At 34.8% G+C, this 15,342-nt stretch overlaps 1 protein-coding gene across 5 annotated transcripts in view; it reads right to left on the reverse strand.

The window, feature by feature from the left end:
• Positions 1-14,516, reverse strand: part of LOC144979730 (spindle assembly abnormal protein 6 homolog) — a 35,970-nt gene extending 21,454 nt beyond the window's left edge. The window contains exons 1-6 of one of the 5 annotated variants that reach the window (XM_078926709.1): positions 14,297-14,516; positions 9,030-9,273; positions 6,385-6,442; positions 5,954-6,033; positions 3,612-3,716; positions 1,414-1,591 (exon numbers count right to left, since the gene is read on the reverse strand). In XM_078926709.1, the coding sequence (XP_078782835.1) occupies positions 1,414-1,591; positions 3,612-3,716; positions 5,954-6,033; positions 6,385-6,442; positions 9,030-9,094 (486 nt within the window). In that variant the 5' untranslated portion in view covers positions 9,095-9,273; positions 14,297-14,516. Of the gene's footprint in view, positions 1-1,413; positions 1,592-3,611; positions 3,717-5,953; positions 6,034-6,384; positions 6,443-9,029; positions 9,274-14,290 lie in introns of all 5 variants that reach the window. The other 4 variants (XM_078926705.1, XM_078926725.1, XM_078926696.1 and 1 more) reach the window with 4 other exon arrangements.
• Between the last annotated feature and the right edge of the window lie 826 nt (positions 14,517-15,342).

The raw sequence follows: 15,342 nt of genomic DNA on the forward strand, positions 1-15,342 counted from the left end.
AATCGGACTATCAATACAGGCGTTATCTTCATTATTTTCCCTTGCTTCGATTAAAAATTAATAAGACTCTTTCAACAGATGTTTCTCATGGAGTTATACATGTTGCGTTTATAAATGCAACAAATTGAGCTGCGAATAATAGCAGTCACTGTTTCCACAGATAAGATTAAACGAGAGAAGTTATAATCATTATTTCTGTTAAAATATCAGTTTCGCTGCTATATGGTATTGTATTGATATAAAAATTTTCTGATATCGCCCAACACTAGTGTAAAAACAAGGCAGAAGTAACTTCACTGTGACTTGTTTTTATTTGCTATAAAATAAATACTTTATGTTATTTTGAAACAAATAAACTATTTTTTCGTGACAATCTTACTTGGGAAAATCATATCATACATATTGTTCATACACATCGTCCATCATTCTACAGGAATTTTTTAATCTAATTTTTAAACTAATTTAGCATTTATAAGGGAAAAGTAGTGTGAATTGTATGAGCCAAAAGTTAACCATTATCATTGAGATAAAGATTTATATCATAGCAAATCTTATGATGGCAAAAAATTGCAAAGACTTCCGAGAGTATTTTATAGAGAATTAAGAGGTGTTCCAGGTAAACACTTGAGATTTAAGCCCAGTATTCCATTAAAATGGAAATGGCTATGCGCATGGCGGAAGTCATGTATTTTAACAAATGAAAAGAGGACCATGCCCACTGTGTTGAGTCCTTTCCTTTACATCCATGGATACACTCTAGCATGGTTTCCTTGAACACACGGTCTCCTCAAATTCATTTGAATGTCCCGAATTTTTTCCTTATTATTCTTTGTTATCATTCCATTCCTTCCTCCAACTAATTTTTTAATTAAAAATCGGACTGTTAGAATTTTCTCCCTCGCATGGGTAGAGGTCCCTTATCTATGCCATAACAATATCGGGGCCATTGTTGATTGGAAGCAAGTGATGAGTAACCTTAAAACTTTTTATAAAACAAAAAGAACCATTATCACATAGTCAATATAATTTATAAATACAACCAAACAGGATATAGCATATTAACATATCCAATAAGTGTATGAAAAAGTCAAATTAAAATCATGAAAAAAACCCAGAATAAATTGCACTAATTAAAATAGACAAAACAAGACGCATCCAGCCTTTTAGACAGTCCAACATGAACTGGCAGTCACGTGATTCTTCATTTGTAACAGTTCAGAATTGATGTATGAGGTAGAGTGTAAATCATCCACAATTCTTGATAATAAATGATTATAATGTAAAAAAAAAATATGCTGAAACAAAAGAAATAATAAAAGAAACAATGAGAAAAAGTAAAACAAACTGCACAGGAAATAAGGATTGAAGTTTAGGCATAACTGCATGATAGTCTATCTACTGATGTTATTTCACCTTAAGCTTGGTTAAGCAATCAGCTAAGTGAGTTTTAATATCAGAGTCTGAGCCAGGCAAAAACTTCAGGGACAGATGGTTGAGGTGCTTAAAAGGGTTGGTCTCTATAATATTAAGGGTACATGGTGATTCTCCACCTAGAAATGTAGTTCCGCAGCTAACAAAGTGGAGAATAAATCTGGAGAAAAGAAAATAGATTAAAACATAAATAAATATTCAAGTCAAAAAGTCCAACATAGAAAAATGCTCTAAATTTGATAACGATTTGATAATATCAAATCCTAACTTTTTAGAATGATGTAAACATAAAGTATTTAGTCACTTAAAAGGACTCATATCTTCATACCATGCAATATTGGTGACATTTTATATGATAACAGAAAGGATACAGAATCACATTCTACCAAAAAGTTGAACCTGAGCCTAACTTTTAAACCTAATAATCACAAAGCAAACTCACATCCATCTGCAAGATAAAAGATTTAAAGAGTTTCATTGATCTTTTAAAAAGAGTAGCTAGCACAGCAATATGGTCCTGTAAAACAGACAGCAGCACTGGCTCACTATCCATGCTTGTCTATCGCTAAGTACTTTTCACTCGCTTTGATAAACCCATTATCTAATTACTAAGGGAGGTGCCTAAATGAGCCAATCAGCTGGAGAGAAAGATAAAGTGAGTAAAAGCGACTCATATATATGGGAACAACACAAAACAAATGACGTTTCGGCCTTAGTCCTTTTACAAGTAAACACGAAATATATATACTTATATTAGATTGTCATAATAGGTAAAATTTGCTGTGCATATATGTGTGTTTGTGTGTGCAAGGGAAGAGAGAGAGAGAGAGAGAGAGAGAGAGAGAGAGAGAGAGAGAGAGAGAGAGAGAGAGAGACAGACAGAGAGAGAGAGACAGAGAGAGAGAGAGAGAGAGAGAGAGAGACAGAGAGAAAGTGGGAGAATGCGAGAGGAAGGATGCGTTTCAATGTTATATTCTAAATAAAGGAAAGAGATAAAATAAAAAACGAAAAACAAAACTAGGTTGACCTAACAGGTAAAAAGGTAAAAAAATATTCTAAAATGAAATAAAAATAGAATAAACTTAGCTTTGAAATTCTCCTAGATTAAGTTGAAAGGCAAATTATGTAGTCAAGTTGGAGGTTAATTTAAAAAAAAAGTATTTTGTTTGTTCCAGTACAATTTGGTGCTGATCAAAATTAAATATAGAAGCAGAGATGCGAATTCTGATTTAAAAAAAAAAAATAGATAAAATACTACTACTGCTACTAATAGATACCACTAATAATAATAACAATAGTAATAATAATAATAATAATAATGGTGATAATAATAATGATAATATATAGATAGGTGGGTGATACCAAAACGAATGAAACATATAATTGTAAACAGAATAACCACACATGTAATCAAAAATATATAGAATTAGGAGAATGCATAATTTTTGAACTGTAAGAGAATGATTCCCTGAAGAAAAAATAATAATAGTAAAATAAATAATAATACATATATAAACGAGAGATATGTAAAAGGTGAAAGGATGAGAGATAAAGGGGGAGAGAGAGAGAGAGAGAGAGAGAGAGAGAGAGAGAGAGAGAGAGAGAGAGAGAGAGAGAGAGAGAGAGAGAGAGAGAGAGAGAGAGAGAGAGAGAAGAGGGGGAGAGAGAGAGAGAGAGAGAGAGAGAGAGAGAGAGAGAGAGAGAGAGAGAGAGAGAGAGAGAGAGAAGGATATAGTTAGAGTGAAAGAGAGTATGTTAGGGAAGGGAGAGACAGGGAGAGAATTTTAAAACGTGAAGGCTAATGTTAATACCCTTTGGCTTCAAAGTGCCAAGTCGGATAATAAGTTGCCTCTCAGTGACCATTCAACTTTGAGTGCCAGAACAGTGTCTCAGTACGAAAACTGACATGTCTGATAGTTGGTGTCCAGAGATGTGGAATTACTGGTGATTGGACAAGGAGGTCCAAAACAAATCTACACCAAGGATCGATATCAATCCCTTTGCTGAATGCTCTAGCACTGAACTATTGCTAGTTCTAATTCAAATCCAGCTATCCAATTAACTGAATGAGGGATCAGATTTGGAAAAAGAAAATTAATAAATATGGTGTGGATATATATATCAGGTCCTTTTGCTGGTCAGTTGAGTGCTCTATCCATCTCCTCTATTTAGTAACTTACTTTGGATTATCTTTGTGTTCTTCCCTTATACACATCTCCAGCAAATCAATCATTTTTTGGGGGAAGGCAGCAAAATCAACGAGCAAACCTTGCTGGTTCTTTAAACTGAAATGTCATAAAAGTAGTAAATCCTTTAAAGACAATAAGTCATTGACCCATTGACCTGCCACTCTATGGACAAAAAATCTATACATTTTAGTGAAAAAATCCGAATTGAAAGAAAAAAAATTGCATCGCAGACCTGCCAACCTTTGGAATATGGAATCAGGGACACCCTACTGCGATTGCGCCTGAATGCTGGTCAACTGCGATGGTGGTCTAAGCAAAAAGAAGACGTATAACTTAACTAAAATTTGTATTCTTTTATATTATATATGTTGCTTGGAAATTACAGGCAGAAAGACAAGTGGAATGGATGGATAAGTAGAGTTGTGTGGTTCCCATTCATGTTGAAGATGTAACTTAGTTTCTGTAATAAATGTATTGTTATCGTTAATCTTAATTTCCATTCCTTTATTAGTATAATTTCACTATCCTAGTCGTTACGTGAAGCACGTCCTTCTTTCTCTATCCAGGTTAGGATCAATGCAGAGACGCCAACTGTAAATTTGGCTCACAGGAATTTCAGACACCACTCATAGGAATTTCAATGCTGAAAGATGAATTTCCGCACATAAGAAAAGTGAATTGGAATGGTATTTGGCATTGTATTTACATATTGTATAGTTCTAAATATAGACACAATAGATAACTGATTGGAATTATATTATGCTATATAAACACATTGCCAAATACAATCCCAAAGTTTCCTTATTTTAAATGAAGTAAAGCTCCAAAACCTAATGGTAGTGATTGTAGTACTGGTGATAGTGAGGATGATGTGGTGTTGGTGGTTGTAGTAGTAGTGGTAGTGATGATGATGATGTGATAGTGGTTGTTGTTGTAGTGGTAGTGATGATGATGTGATAAGGTTGAGTAGAAGTGGTAGTGATGTGGTGGTGGTTGCAATAGTATTGGTAGTGATGATGGTTGTAGCAGTAGTGATGATGTGGTGGTTGGAGGGGAGGGGGGGGGGGGGGGCTATCCTTGGAACAAATTGACCTCACCGGAATTTGGCGGAAGTTGCCCGGAACCCGGAATATTTTGCTCCAGACCTGAGTTTTTTTCCGGTGAAACCGGAGTTTTGGCATCACTGATCAATGCATTGGCCTAATCTGGAGGGAAATTTATTAAGTTCCCTCTGAATACTATCATTCTTCTAGTCCTACTGTATCTTTTCCTTATGTTGATATTTCGGCAATATATCTGCTCTGCAACTCTCTGGGTCCAAAGCTGAACCATCACAGACAGTTAGAGTATAAAGTCGACTCCTATACCGTCTCCCAGTGATCGAGTTCACTTGAATTGCTCATATAATCGTAGATTTAAACATTTGCATTTTTAATGATAAATTTTATTTTTCCCAGTATCGATAATCTGGGATAATCAGCTCCAATTCCAGGATGCCGGGATCTTGGCTTGAATCCGGGTCAATCCTGGATGTTTGGCAGGTCTGTTGTTGATAAATAAACGTGCATTTTTGCTTTTTATTTTAGATTGATTCTCATTACTCCCGGTCTCTGAATCACACTTTCTCGTTATAACCAGTCTATTCACAATAGAAAAATAGTGGAGAAAATAAAAGGGATTTGAAAACGTCTTATTATTGCGAGCTCTCGTTATTTCTTTTGCTGATAAACTTAAAGCACCACAGTCCTCATACTATAAGATAATAGTAATAAAGACATCCATGTTAACAGCTTGACGGGCTAGCAACAAGAGGACACAGAGGAACCATTCATCCATAAGAACAATCAATTTCCAAGAATCTAGGTCAGTCATTCATTCTTTTTCTTTTCCGGTGTAATTAAAAAGTACATCACAATCGAATGAAACTGATGTATGGAAAATCATTAGTCCCTTCAAAAGAGGAATTTTTCGATATATAAAAATCGCTGTATGTCTTTATTTAAAATGAAAAAAATAAGCTTGCCTCTTTTAAAATTCTAAACCAGATGACGAATTGCTTACATTAAATATGCTCAATTTTTAAACAAAAAAGTGCAAAGTATTTACCATACACACTAATACTAATCTGAGGGAAAAATATTTATGAACCAAAAAATCTGAAGAATAAGCCTTTGACAGGTATCACAATACTAAACCAAAGTAAAACAAGATTTTTCCAATCATTTTCAATGTCTTTGTAGTCTGAAAAGTAAACAGCTTTGCCTCAATAAATTCAAAAACTAATTTCGAAATTCTTAATGAAATTCTTTATACACTTTGAACTAAAAAGTTACCTTTGAAAGTCCTCTTCAGCTAAATGTAAAGTGAATAAGAAAAACAAATCTTGGTCATCTGTTAACTTCACAACTAGTTCCTGGAATCAAAATGACAAAATAACTGGTTAAATGGCAAATATCGAGAACAGTTTTTAAATTTATAAATACTGGATTTTTAAAAGTTTTTTTTTTTATGATAGCATTCAACAGATGTAGGTCAACAAGGACGGTAGAGATGAAAATGGGGGGAGGAGGAGGCATAGAACATAAAAAAGAATAGAATTTGTAAAGACTCAATGATTGTTTGTTTTTATTTTTCAAAATTCGCACATTATCAAAATCTTCCAAAATAGTGAAAGGAGCAATTTCCACTCCCGAATGCCTGAAATTTGACCAAAATGTTGTTTTATTCAGAACTTTAAAACAAATATTGATGATCATAACCATACCTTTCTAGAGTTGTGAATATCATTTTGCAGCCCCATGTGAAGTTTCACAAAGGATTTCCTGTAAGAAAAAATTGCCATTACTTGTTGATATAAAAATAAAATCAAGAAATAGATCCTGGTTTGTATAATTTAAATCATTAAAAATGAGAACAGAAACAAAATGGAAGAACTCATTACCAATGGAATATGACCCACTGTCTCAAAGCAGTATTATTATGTTCGGATGAATAATGTGCTGGGAATTGAATTTTAAAAGCCACAGGTATGAAACATGATTATTTTCAATTAGTTATGGTGGAGAATATTTAGTTTCATACAATGCAAAAAACCCCAAATAAAACAAAACAAAACCATTGATCGTATTTCCTATCACTTTAATTATGATTACATCCACTATACGGGTCCGACTCAGCCTGACATCAAGTCATTTTTTGATACGATGGGTCACATAGCATATCAAAATTTCATCTAAATACTAAATTTTGAATCATTAAGTCTTTTCTTTAAGTACTTATGACTTATGTACAGATACTTATTGCTCCATTGCTTTTAAATCTGTCCGAATGACAAAGGCCAAAAAAAAGTATTTTAACCAGCTGCACAAGTCTTTCTTCTGGTAACTCCTCTCTCTCCCTCCCTCTCTCTCTCTCTCTCTCTCTCTCTCTCTCTCTCTCTCCCTCCCTCTCTCTCTATTTATCTAAAATTATGTAATTGCTTCATTCAGCTCATATTGTTTTTTAATTTGTTTTGTCTCTAGTTCCCCCCCCCCCCCCCCTACCCTCCTACACTTTCCTTTCAAAAAAAAAAAAAAAAGTAGATATAATTTAAATATTATCTGAAACTGAAATTTTTTTGCTTGTTTATTTTTAGGGATCTACGGTCCTTGCAACACATTTAGGTCATATCAGCGCCAGTAAAAGGAAGAATATTGGAGAGTAAAAACATTCTAGATGTGTACAATTAAAAGGATTTGAGGAAAAAGTAAGACATAGGGGAAATCGTTCAAATAGGGAACAGATGTAGATTCTAAAAGCACACTATTAGTGTACTTAGTTTGAGATCAACTAAAACTAAAAGTCTCACCCAGACACCAGCACAAGATCCCACTAAAAGGAATAAACTCAAACTCAAATGTTTACATATCGTATATATATCAAAATTTATAAAATAACAGTACACATAACAGAGAGATGATTTACAAGTAAAAAAAATCATCTACCAAAACTATAACTATACATTCGACTGTTTCCCTCCCAGCCAGGGTCTAATCTCATTCCAAAACAAAGACAGAGGCAATTGAAAAACAGATACAGGGGAACAGAAGACACAGCAAGTACCTCCCTGGGAGAAACTGAAGATAATTTTAATATTGTATGGTTGCTGTTTTGGATAAAAATTCAAGTATCTCCCTGATCTCCACAAACATGGCTTAAACTGTTTGCAAATAATACCCTTTTTTTCCCCAGGACAATAGATAGTAGTACATATGCACGTGAACTCAAGAAAGATTTTGATTCCCTCCAGACGTGGTCAGATAAATGGCAAATGAAGTTCTATTCATCGAAAGGCTATGTCATGTCAATATCAAATAAGAAAGAGCCTTTATACTCACAATTACACAATGCAAGATCATTCCTTACAACATGTTGACTCCATAAAATACCTCAGAGTCCATCTCAATTAGAAACTAAAGTCTTGTGGCAAACCATATAGAACATATCACAGCAAAGGCAAGTAGGATGCTGGGGTTTCTCAAAAAGTACATAATATAGACCAATGCCCACAAAGAATTAAAGCCCAGGCACACCCAGCACTTATCAGTCCAATATTAGAATATGTCAGCGCCGTTTGGGACCCCTACACAAAAAGTGACATCGAAAAAATTGAAAAAGTACAAAGAACAGCTGCAAGATTCGCAACTGGATGCAATCCAGAGACCTGGGTTGTGTCACGTCCTCCCTCCAGTCACTTGAATGGAAACCATTGAAAAACCGGTGCAAGGTATCCCATATCTTACACGAAACCATCAACGACCCAAACTCACCTATCATCATCCCAAACTACATAAAAAAGCAAATCATATTGGTACGCTACACATAGTTACAATGCATCACAGGAACCATTTACAAGAACAGACACATACAAACACAGCTTTTTCCACGAACAATAAATGACTGAAATGTCCCGCCACCCGATATAACGAACATTGAATGCTTGGGAACTGTCAAAACAGTTTTGAATGCATTTACTTGTCAAAGTAATCTGTGACGGTTCCCTGTTTTGATTGGACTGTAACTGAACATTTGCAGTGATGGGCCCATTGGGCCTTTTGCAAATACAAGCCAGATTGAATATATATTTATACATGTCTTATAATTTTGATTTTAATTTATGAAGAAAAAGAAGAAGAAGAAGAAGAAGAAGAAGAAGAAGAAGAAAAAGAAGAAGAAGAAGAAGAAGAAGAAGAAGAAGAAGAAGAAGAAGAAGAAGAAGAAGAAGAAGAAGAAGAAGAAGAAGAAGAAGAAGAAGAAGAAGAAGAAGAAGAAGAAGAAGAAGAAGAAGAAGAAGAAGAAGAAGAAGAAGAAGAAGATAACTCTCAAGCTAACTCCAATATTAGCAGTATAATTCAATTAAAGCGAACTTACCTGTCCTCCCGATCCGGTGATTTGAACACAAGTGGGACTTGCTTGTAAAAGAATTTATCCATCATGAAATTTGTTCAATTCACACACACTTCAGTGAAATTATTTCAATTTAAAAATTTTAAAGAGTGTCATTGATCATGATCACGGGTGGTGTAAGATTGTCTGTATCAATATCAGTACCAGTTTCTGTGACAGTGCAGTATGATGAAGAATTCATGAAGTGAAGAAAAGTCAGTTCAGTGAGCTGTCAAATTTGTGAAATTTGAATAAGAGAGTAAAAAGATAAATATCATTTTTAATTGGGCATTGGTAAAAGTGAGGTATGGCTGCCATCCTTGTTTACACAGAGACTGGGCTGACTGGGTGTTCTTGATAAATAGTACTATAGCAATAGCAGTAACAATTCTAGAGTTGGGACAAAAAGTGAAGTGATGGTGGTGGTATTGGGGTAGAGAAACTTGCTTGTGTTCAGGAGACTAGGTTGGAACCTTGGCCAAAAGAGGCAAATGAGGGGAGAAATAGAAAGGAGCTCGAACCCCTAATTCAGCCCACCCTGGTTACAGTTACAGTTACGCTGTGCTAAAACAGCCGGCCACCTCGCCTTCTGGCGCTCTGTCAAGAAACAGTTTAGCCCTTACAATCTCTTCCAGTGTACTGAATTCACAGCTGTGTATTCAGTACAATGGTGGATGGAAAGCACAGTTGTGTATAAACAAAGGAAGCCGCTATTTTCACCGTACTGTGAAAATAGCTTGACACACTATTTTCATCGTACGGTGATAATGGTGTGGAAGGCTATATTCACTGTACGATGATAATAGTGTTGGAGACTATTTTCACCGTACAGTAATATCTTCGTGGACGATTTTCACAGTACGGTGATAATGGTATCTTGGTAGCTAACAAACTTCGCAGCGTTTGTCTGTGTAACCAATTCTGAATCCGCCATTCCGCTGGTATTATTATAGCTTCCAAAAGCTCCTCGTACTAAGGTAGGGAACCCAAATTTCGCTTAACTAATCCTAAGAATAAATACAACCTAGTACCTTTAACTCTAGCTATCCCTAATAGAAAAAAAAAACAAACCAACCCTAGGACTGCCTTTCAATACCTCACAAATCAAAATGGCAGCCGAGAATCAAAACAATGGTCAAATTAGGAAATTTTAAATTTTCACAAATCTATCAAGGTTTGTTCTATATGATGACAAATTGAAAAATAAACGTCTGACAAAAGGTCCAAAGTGAAAATACAAATTGAAAGAAATGCTATAACGAGGAGCTTTTGGGAGGCCTCCCTAGCTTTTGTTCTCTGGAAACTTGTTCTTTTTTTAAGCCGCCTGCACGCAGGAAGAAAACGATGTCGGATCGAATTCGAGTGGACCGGATGCTGAGGCCCGACTACGTCACAGTTCGTTTCCTGGCTTCTGATTGGCTAATAATACATTCGGTGAAAATAGTCTGTCAGGCTATTATCACCATATGGTGAAAATAGCCTGACAGACTATTTTTACCGTACGGTGAAAAGTCAGTCCAATAAAAAAAACCCAGGCCATCATCAATATCCCCAAAATTATGGTCAGAATGAACAAATAATATAAAAACTACAGGAGATCAATAAAGTTAACAGGTAGGTAGGTAATGAAATTTGTAATGGTTGGTGGACTATGAACCAATTTGCAATTCGAAGTGACTATTCTCATCCCCCTAGTCTAGGATGCTTGTCTTCATAATAGTAGTCCACAATTGTTGTATGTTTAATCCAAAGGTTGTAATGCAGTAATTTGTTAAGTTTCTTGTCACAAGTTGCACAATTAAAAAAAAAAATCAATCAAATCCAAATCGCAAAAAGCCGGCGACGTTTTTTTCGGTAATCCAATTGGCCGCCGGGGGGTGGGGGATGAGAATAGAGGCAGCCTTTGCAATTATAACAAGTTCTTGTTGGTTGAAGTTGAAAAAGAAAAGGCGGAATTGCCAGTCTGACGTTTTCAGTTCAAATTCAAAGTAAAGTGTCAAAGACTTACATTTCAATTGCATTGATCCATTTTTGCTTTTCAAAAATTTGTCACATGAGCTCTATATACTTTCATTTTGTGTTAAATATCACTTGATATTAAGTGATTTGGGACACAAATTACCACTGGTATTTTTTTTTCAGATTATTTGGTCTTGGTATTTTTCACGCTTAGTTTGGCATTTTAAAAGTCTAGTAGCGTGCAGGTCCAATATTGAGGACGAGCATAACTGATTCAGTGGAGCGACGGTCCAGTATTGAGGACGAGTTGGCTTTGACACCGAGCGCGCCAGCCCATAATTGAGGACAAGACCAACCCCGTTTATGAATGGAGTTGTTAACCTTTCTATATTAAGAAATGCAGTAAAAATTTAATTGAGTCTGATTGGTCAATAGTTTAGCTATGTCCTTCAACTTGTTGAAGGCAAGTTAGTGGCCTTTCAAGTCATAAACGAAGCCAACAAAGACCCCCCCCCCCCCTACCACGCTGTTTTGCATGTTCTGGTCATCTGTTACACCTCAAACAAAGGACACAAAGAAATAATGTTACCCACGTGTGTGTGTTTGTCGAAAACTCCTTTATTACATGTCTGCATCTGTACGTGGGCTCTTTGTGTGTATATGCATGTGTTAGGCGAAAACTAGGCTAATGTGTGAAGCAATAAGGTGTAAAGCCTTGATCCCTCTCATTCCACCACTCAACTATTCGAAATAGAAAGATGACTGTTACAGGTTTCATAAATTCTTACTAAGTTTGCTCTCTCTCAATAAATATCTTATTTCCCTTTAAGAAAATGTAAAGGTTGTACCATAAATTATTATTATTAGCTCAAAAAAGTATATTTTCTGAGATGGGTGTAAATATTGAAAAACTGCTAGGCGAGCTGCCATTGTTTCAACTGATCAGCTGTAGCAACTAGGCACTGTCCAGTGTAACTTCCGGAATGCAAGGCCGCGTCACTTGGACTTGAGTTAATCACTGACATGATACTGCCATTCATGTGATAAAAAAACGTGTCGCAATAACGAAAAGGCCAGGCTTTTGGTTATTGCCAGACAGGTGTCTGCCAATAATTTTTTTTCTTTAATTAGGGAGTTTAATAGAAATTCTAAATGTACCTCACACACTTGAAACCAATGTCATATTGAAGAGCTGGCAACACAGATTACAAAACAGTTTGAATTTTGTTTCTATCTTGATTAGAAATGTAGTTACGGCAGTTCAAAGGCTGAAATTTCAGACCGATTTTTACCCCAAAATTACCATTGCAAAGTTGTGACCGAAATCGCGTGATGTTAATAAAAAGGTTAAAACAGTCAATATTGAGTTCTTATCATATATTGTATACCAAAATGTTCGTCTTATCAAGGACAATGTATTTACATTAATAAAGAGGACGATAAACATTTCAAATTAACACATTATTACATAATATGACGCAAATGTTACATAATCAAAAACTTGGCTAGACGTAAGAAACAATTTGCTATCTATATCACTTTTGGATATCCCCAATATCTCACTGAAACAATTGCAAATAATTCCCCTCTTTGAATTAATACATAGAGAATAAAAAAGAGTTTGAGAGTACTTAAATGAAAAGATATAAATATGTTGTGTAATGACATAATGAGTTTATTTTTACCTATGGCAATTTAATTGCATATAAATAAAATGGTAGATTGAAAAAGTTCAAATAAATTGAAACAGATTCCTTATTATAATTAGAAGGAAAGTTCTGGCTTTTAATACTTTAAAAAATTCTGCTGAACCACTTTGGGTTTATTGCTATTACATCATTTGAACGGACAATTAATATAATTTTATCCCCCCCATCTCTCTCAATGTATGAGGGTGTCAAAATGTATAACTAAAAGAACTTCTTACCATAATAATTATTAAGGCTAAGGCCTTTAGAATATGGATACAAATGATAAACATATGGGAAAGAAACTTGATGACTTGATGGCAAAGTAAAATAAAATTCAATTAAAGCAATTGGTATTTATAAAATATGGATATTATCAATATCGAATTTCACAAAGAGAAGAAATATACGAACTTTTAAAACAAAAACTATAAAATGCCCATAAATAAAGTTGGAAAGTATGTATTCAAAATAAAAACATAGTAAATAATAGTACTGAAAATATTATGGACTAAAATTAAAATAATATATAACTAAATTTAAAATATCGATATCGTCCGGCAGCCATGATGAGAAGATAATGTAAACATGGCATTTCGGCGCAGAGTTAAAAGGTGTCTGCTCATCGATATAGAGCCCTGAAATTTGGCATGAATAAAGTTTAGATGTTATTCTAAAAACAAGCGTTTAAATTTTAAAAACACACGCGGTAAATAAAAAAATAAATGAATTTGAAAATTGCCAAATTTTAACTTCATATAACTTCTGGAATTATTAATGGATTTTTCCTTAAGTGGCACCATTTAAAAGGAAATTGAAAGATGAAAATAATGATACCAAAATATCTGCGATATTCCTCTTTATAACGAAGTTATGCATCTTTAATTGAACCCCCCCAAAACGCGAACGGCAATTTCCAGTCACAACTTTCCTATGGGCGAGTTGGGTCAAAATTTGACTGCCACTGCTGCTGCTCACTAAACTGCCTACTTTAATAGAATAGAATAGAATAGAAGGTATCGACATCGCTTGATTAGGCCACTGGCCTGTCGCCGAGTTTTTCCAGTCACTAAATATCTTGTTCACAACTGATCTAATGCATTTCCCTACCTGATCTTGTGATCAGGGGCTAGCCTACACTTACTAACTTACTAGACTTTCTCTACTGATCTTTTGATCATAGCTATTTTGGGTGGGAGGCACTTCTACACTATGCATATAACTTTCAATCACAGCATCTAATCTACACTTGAAAGCATTGACGCTCGGCGCTTCAACGACTTTTGCTGGCAATGCGTTCCAACGTTCAATAACTGTGTAAAAAAGTTCTGTCGAAGGGTGGTTTTAACTCTGGGTTTCAGAAGTTTATATGAGTGGCCCCTGGTGACAGGCATGTGGCAATAACGACAGCACGTAACTTGTAACTACAATTACCTAAGATAGATAGATAGAGAGAGAGAGAGAGAGAGAGAGAGAGAGAGAGAGAGAGAGAGAGAGAGAGAGAGAGAGAGAGAGAGAGAGAGAGAGAGAGAGAGAGAGAGAGAGAGAGAGAGAGAGTATAGATAGACATAGAATAGAGACGTCTAGAATTTCCATTACAATTACACAAATGAGAGAGGAGGCCATAACAATTTGGGACAGCAGACCTGCATGTCAATCAGAATTAATGAACCTTTGACAATAACAAGCCTTGTCAACAATTTCAACCACATTCAAATCAGTGAAAGATTCACTTCTTCAATTGTACAGGCAATCGAAATTCGAGCGAAACTGAAAATAAAAACATTCCAACAAATTGATTTCTTGTAATGGTCTCCCTTGGAATAACGGCACCTAGTGGACAAGAAAAGATAACAAATTCACAAGGCGTGACAAACATTTACTTCCGACAAGCGACATGGAGACATACACCTATGCATAGAGAACGTTAGTGGTGAAAGAAAAAAAAAAAAAAAAAACCCGCCGCGAACTGAACGGGTTGATTGCAATAATCAAGCATTTGTATAGCTTTTCCCCGACCTGATTGCAAATTTCAAGACATTTTTACGACCGCATTTTCCCGAATTTTTCTCAGAAATCAAATTCCAGACTTTTTCCCGACTTTTCAAGAATTCCAGACTTGGTGGGGAACAGAGAGGGGCAGACATGATAGATATATATATATATATATATATATATATATATATATATTATATAAAATATATATATAAAAGATAGATAGATATAACATATGTTGTATAACATGTCACTACAGAACAACACTAATCACCGCCAAATCAACAACAACGGAAGTAAGGACGCAAAGAAATAAACATCGACACCTTGAAAGAAAAAAGCATAGGCTACGGATATATGCCGACTGACGACATGGATGGCATAGAAACAATTGTCTCGGCAAAAGTATGTGAGAGACTTTATTTATTTTTATATTAGCGCTAACCAACATTATCGAGCACTCTCGTACCTACAAGTACCCACCAACGCTCATAAATATATCTGTCTATCTAAATAGGTATATATATATATATATATATATATATATATATATATATATATATATATATATATATATATATAATATATATATAATAATAATATATATTATATATATATATATATATATATATATATATATATATATATATATATAT

Source organism: Berghia stephanieae, chromosome 1, assembly GCF_034508935.2.
Source record: "Berghia stephanieae isolate SIO BIC M18660-M18661 chromosome 1, UCSD_Bste_1.3, whole genome shotgun sequence".
NCBI lineage: Eukaryota > Metazoa > Mollusca > Gastropoda > Nudibranchia > Aeolidiidae > Berghia > Berghia stephanieae.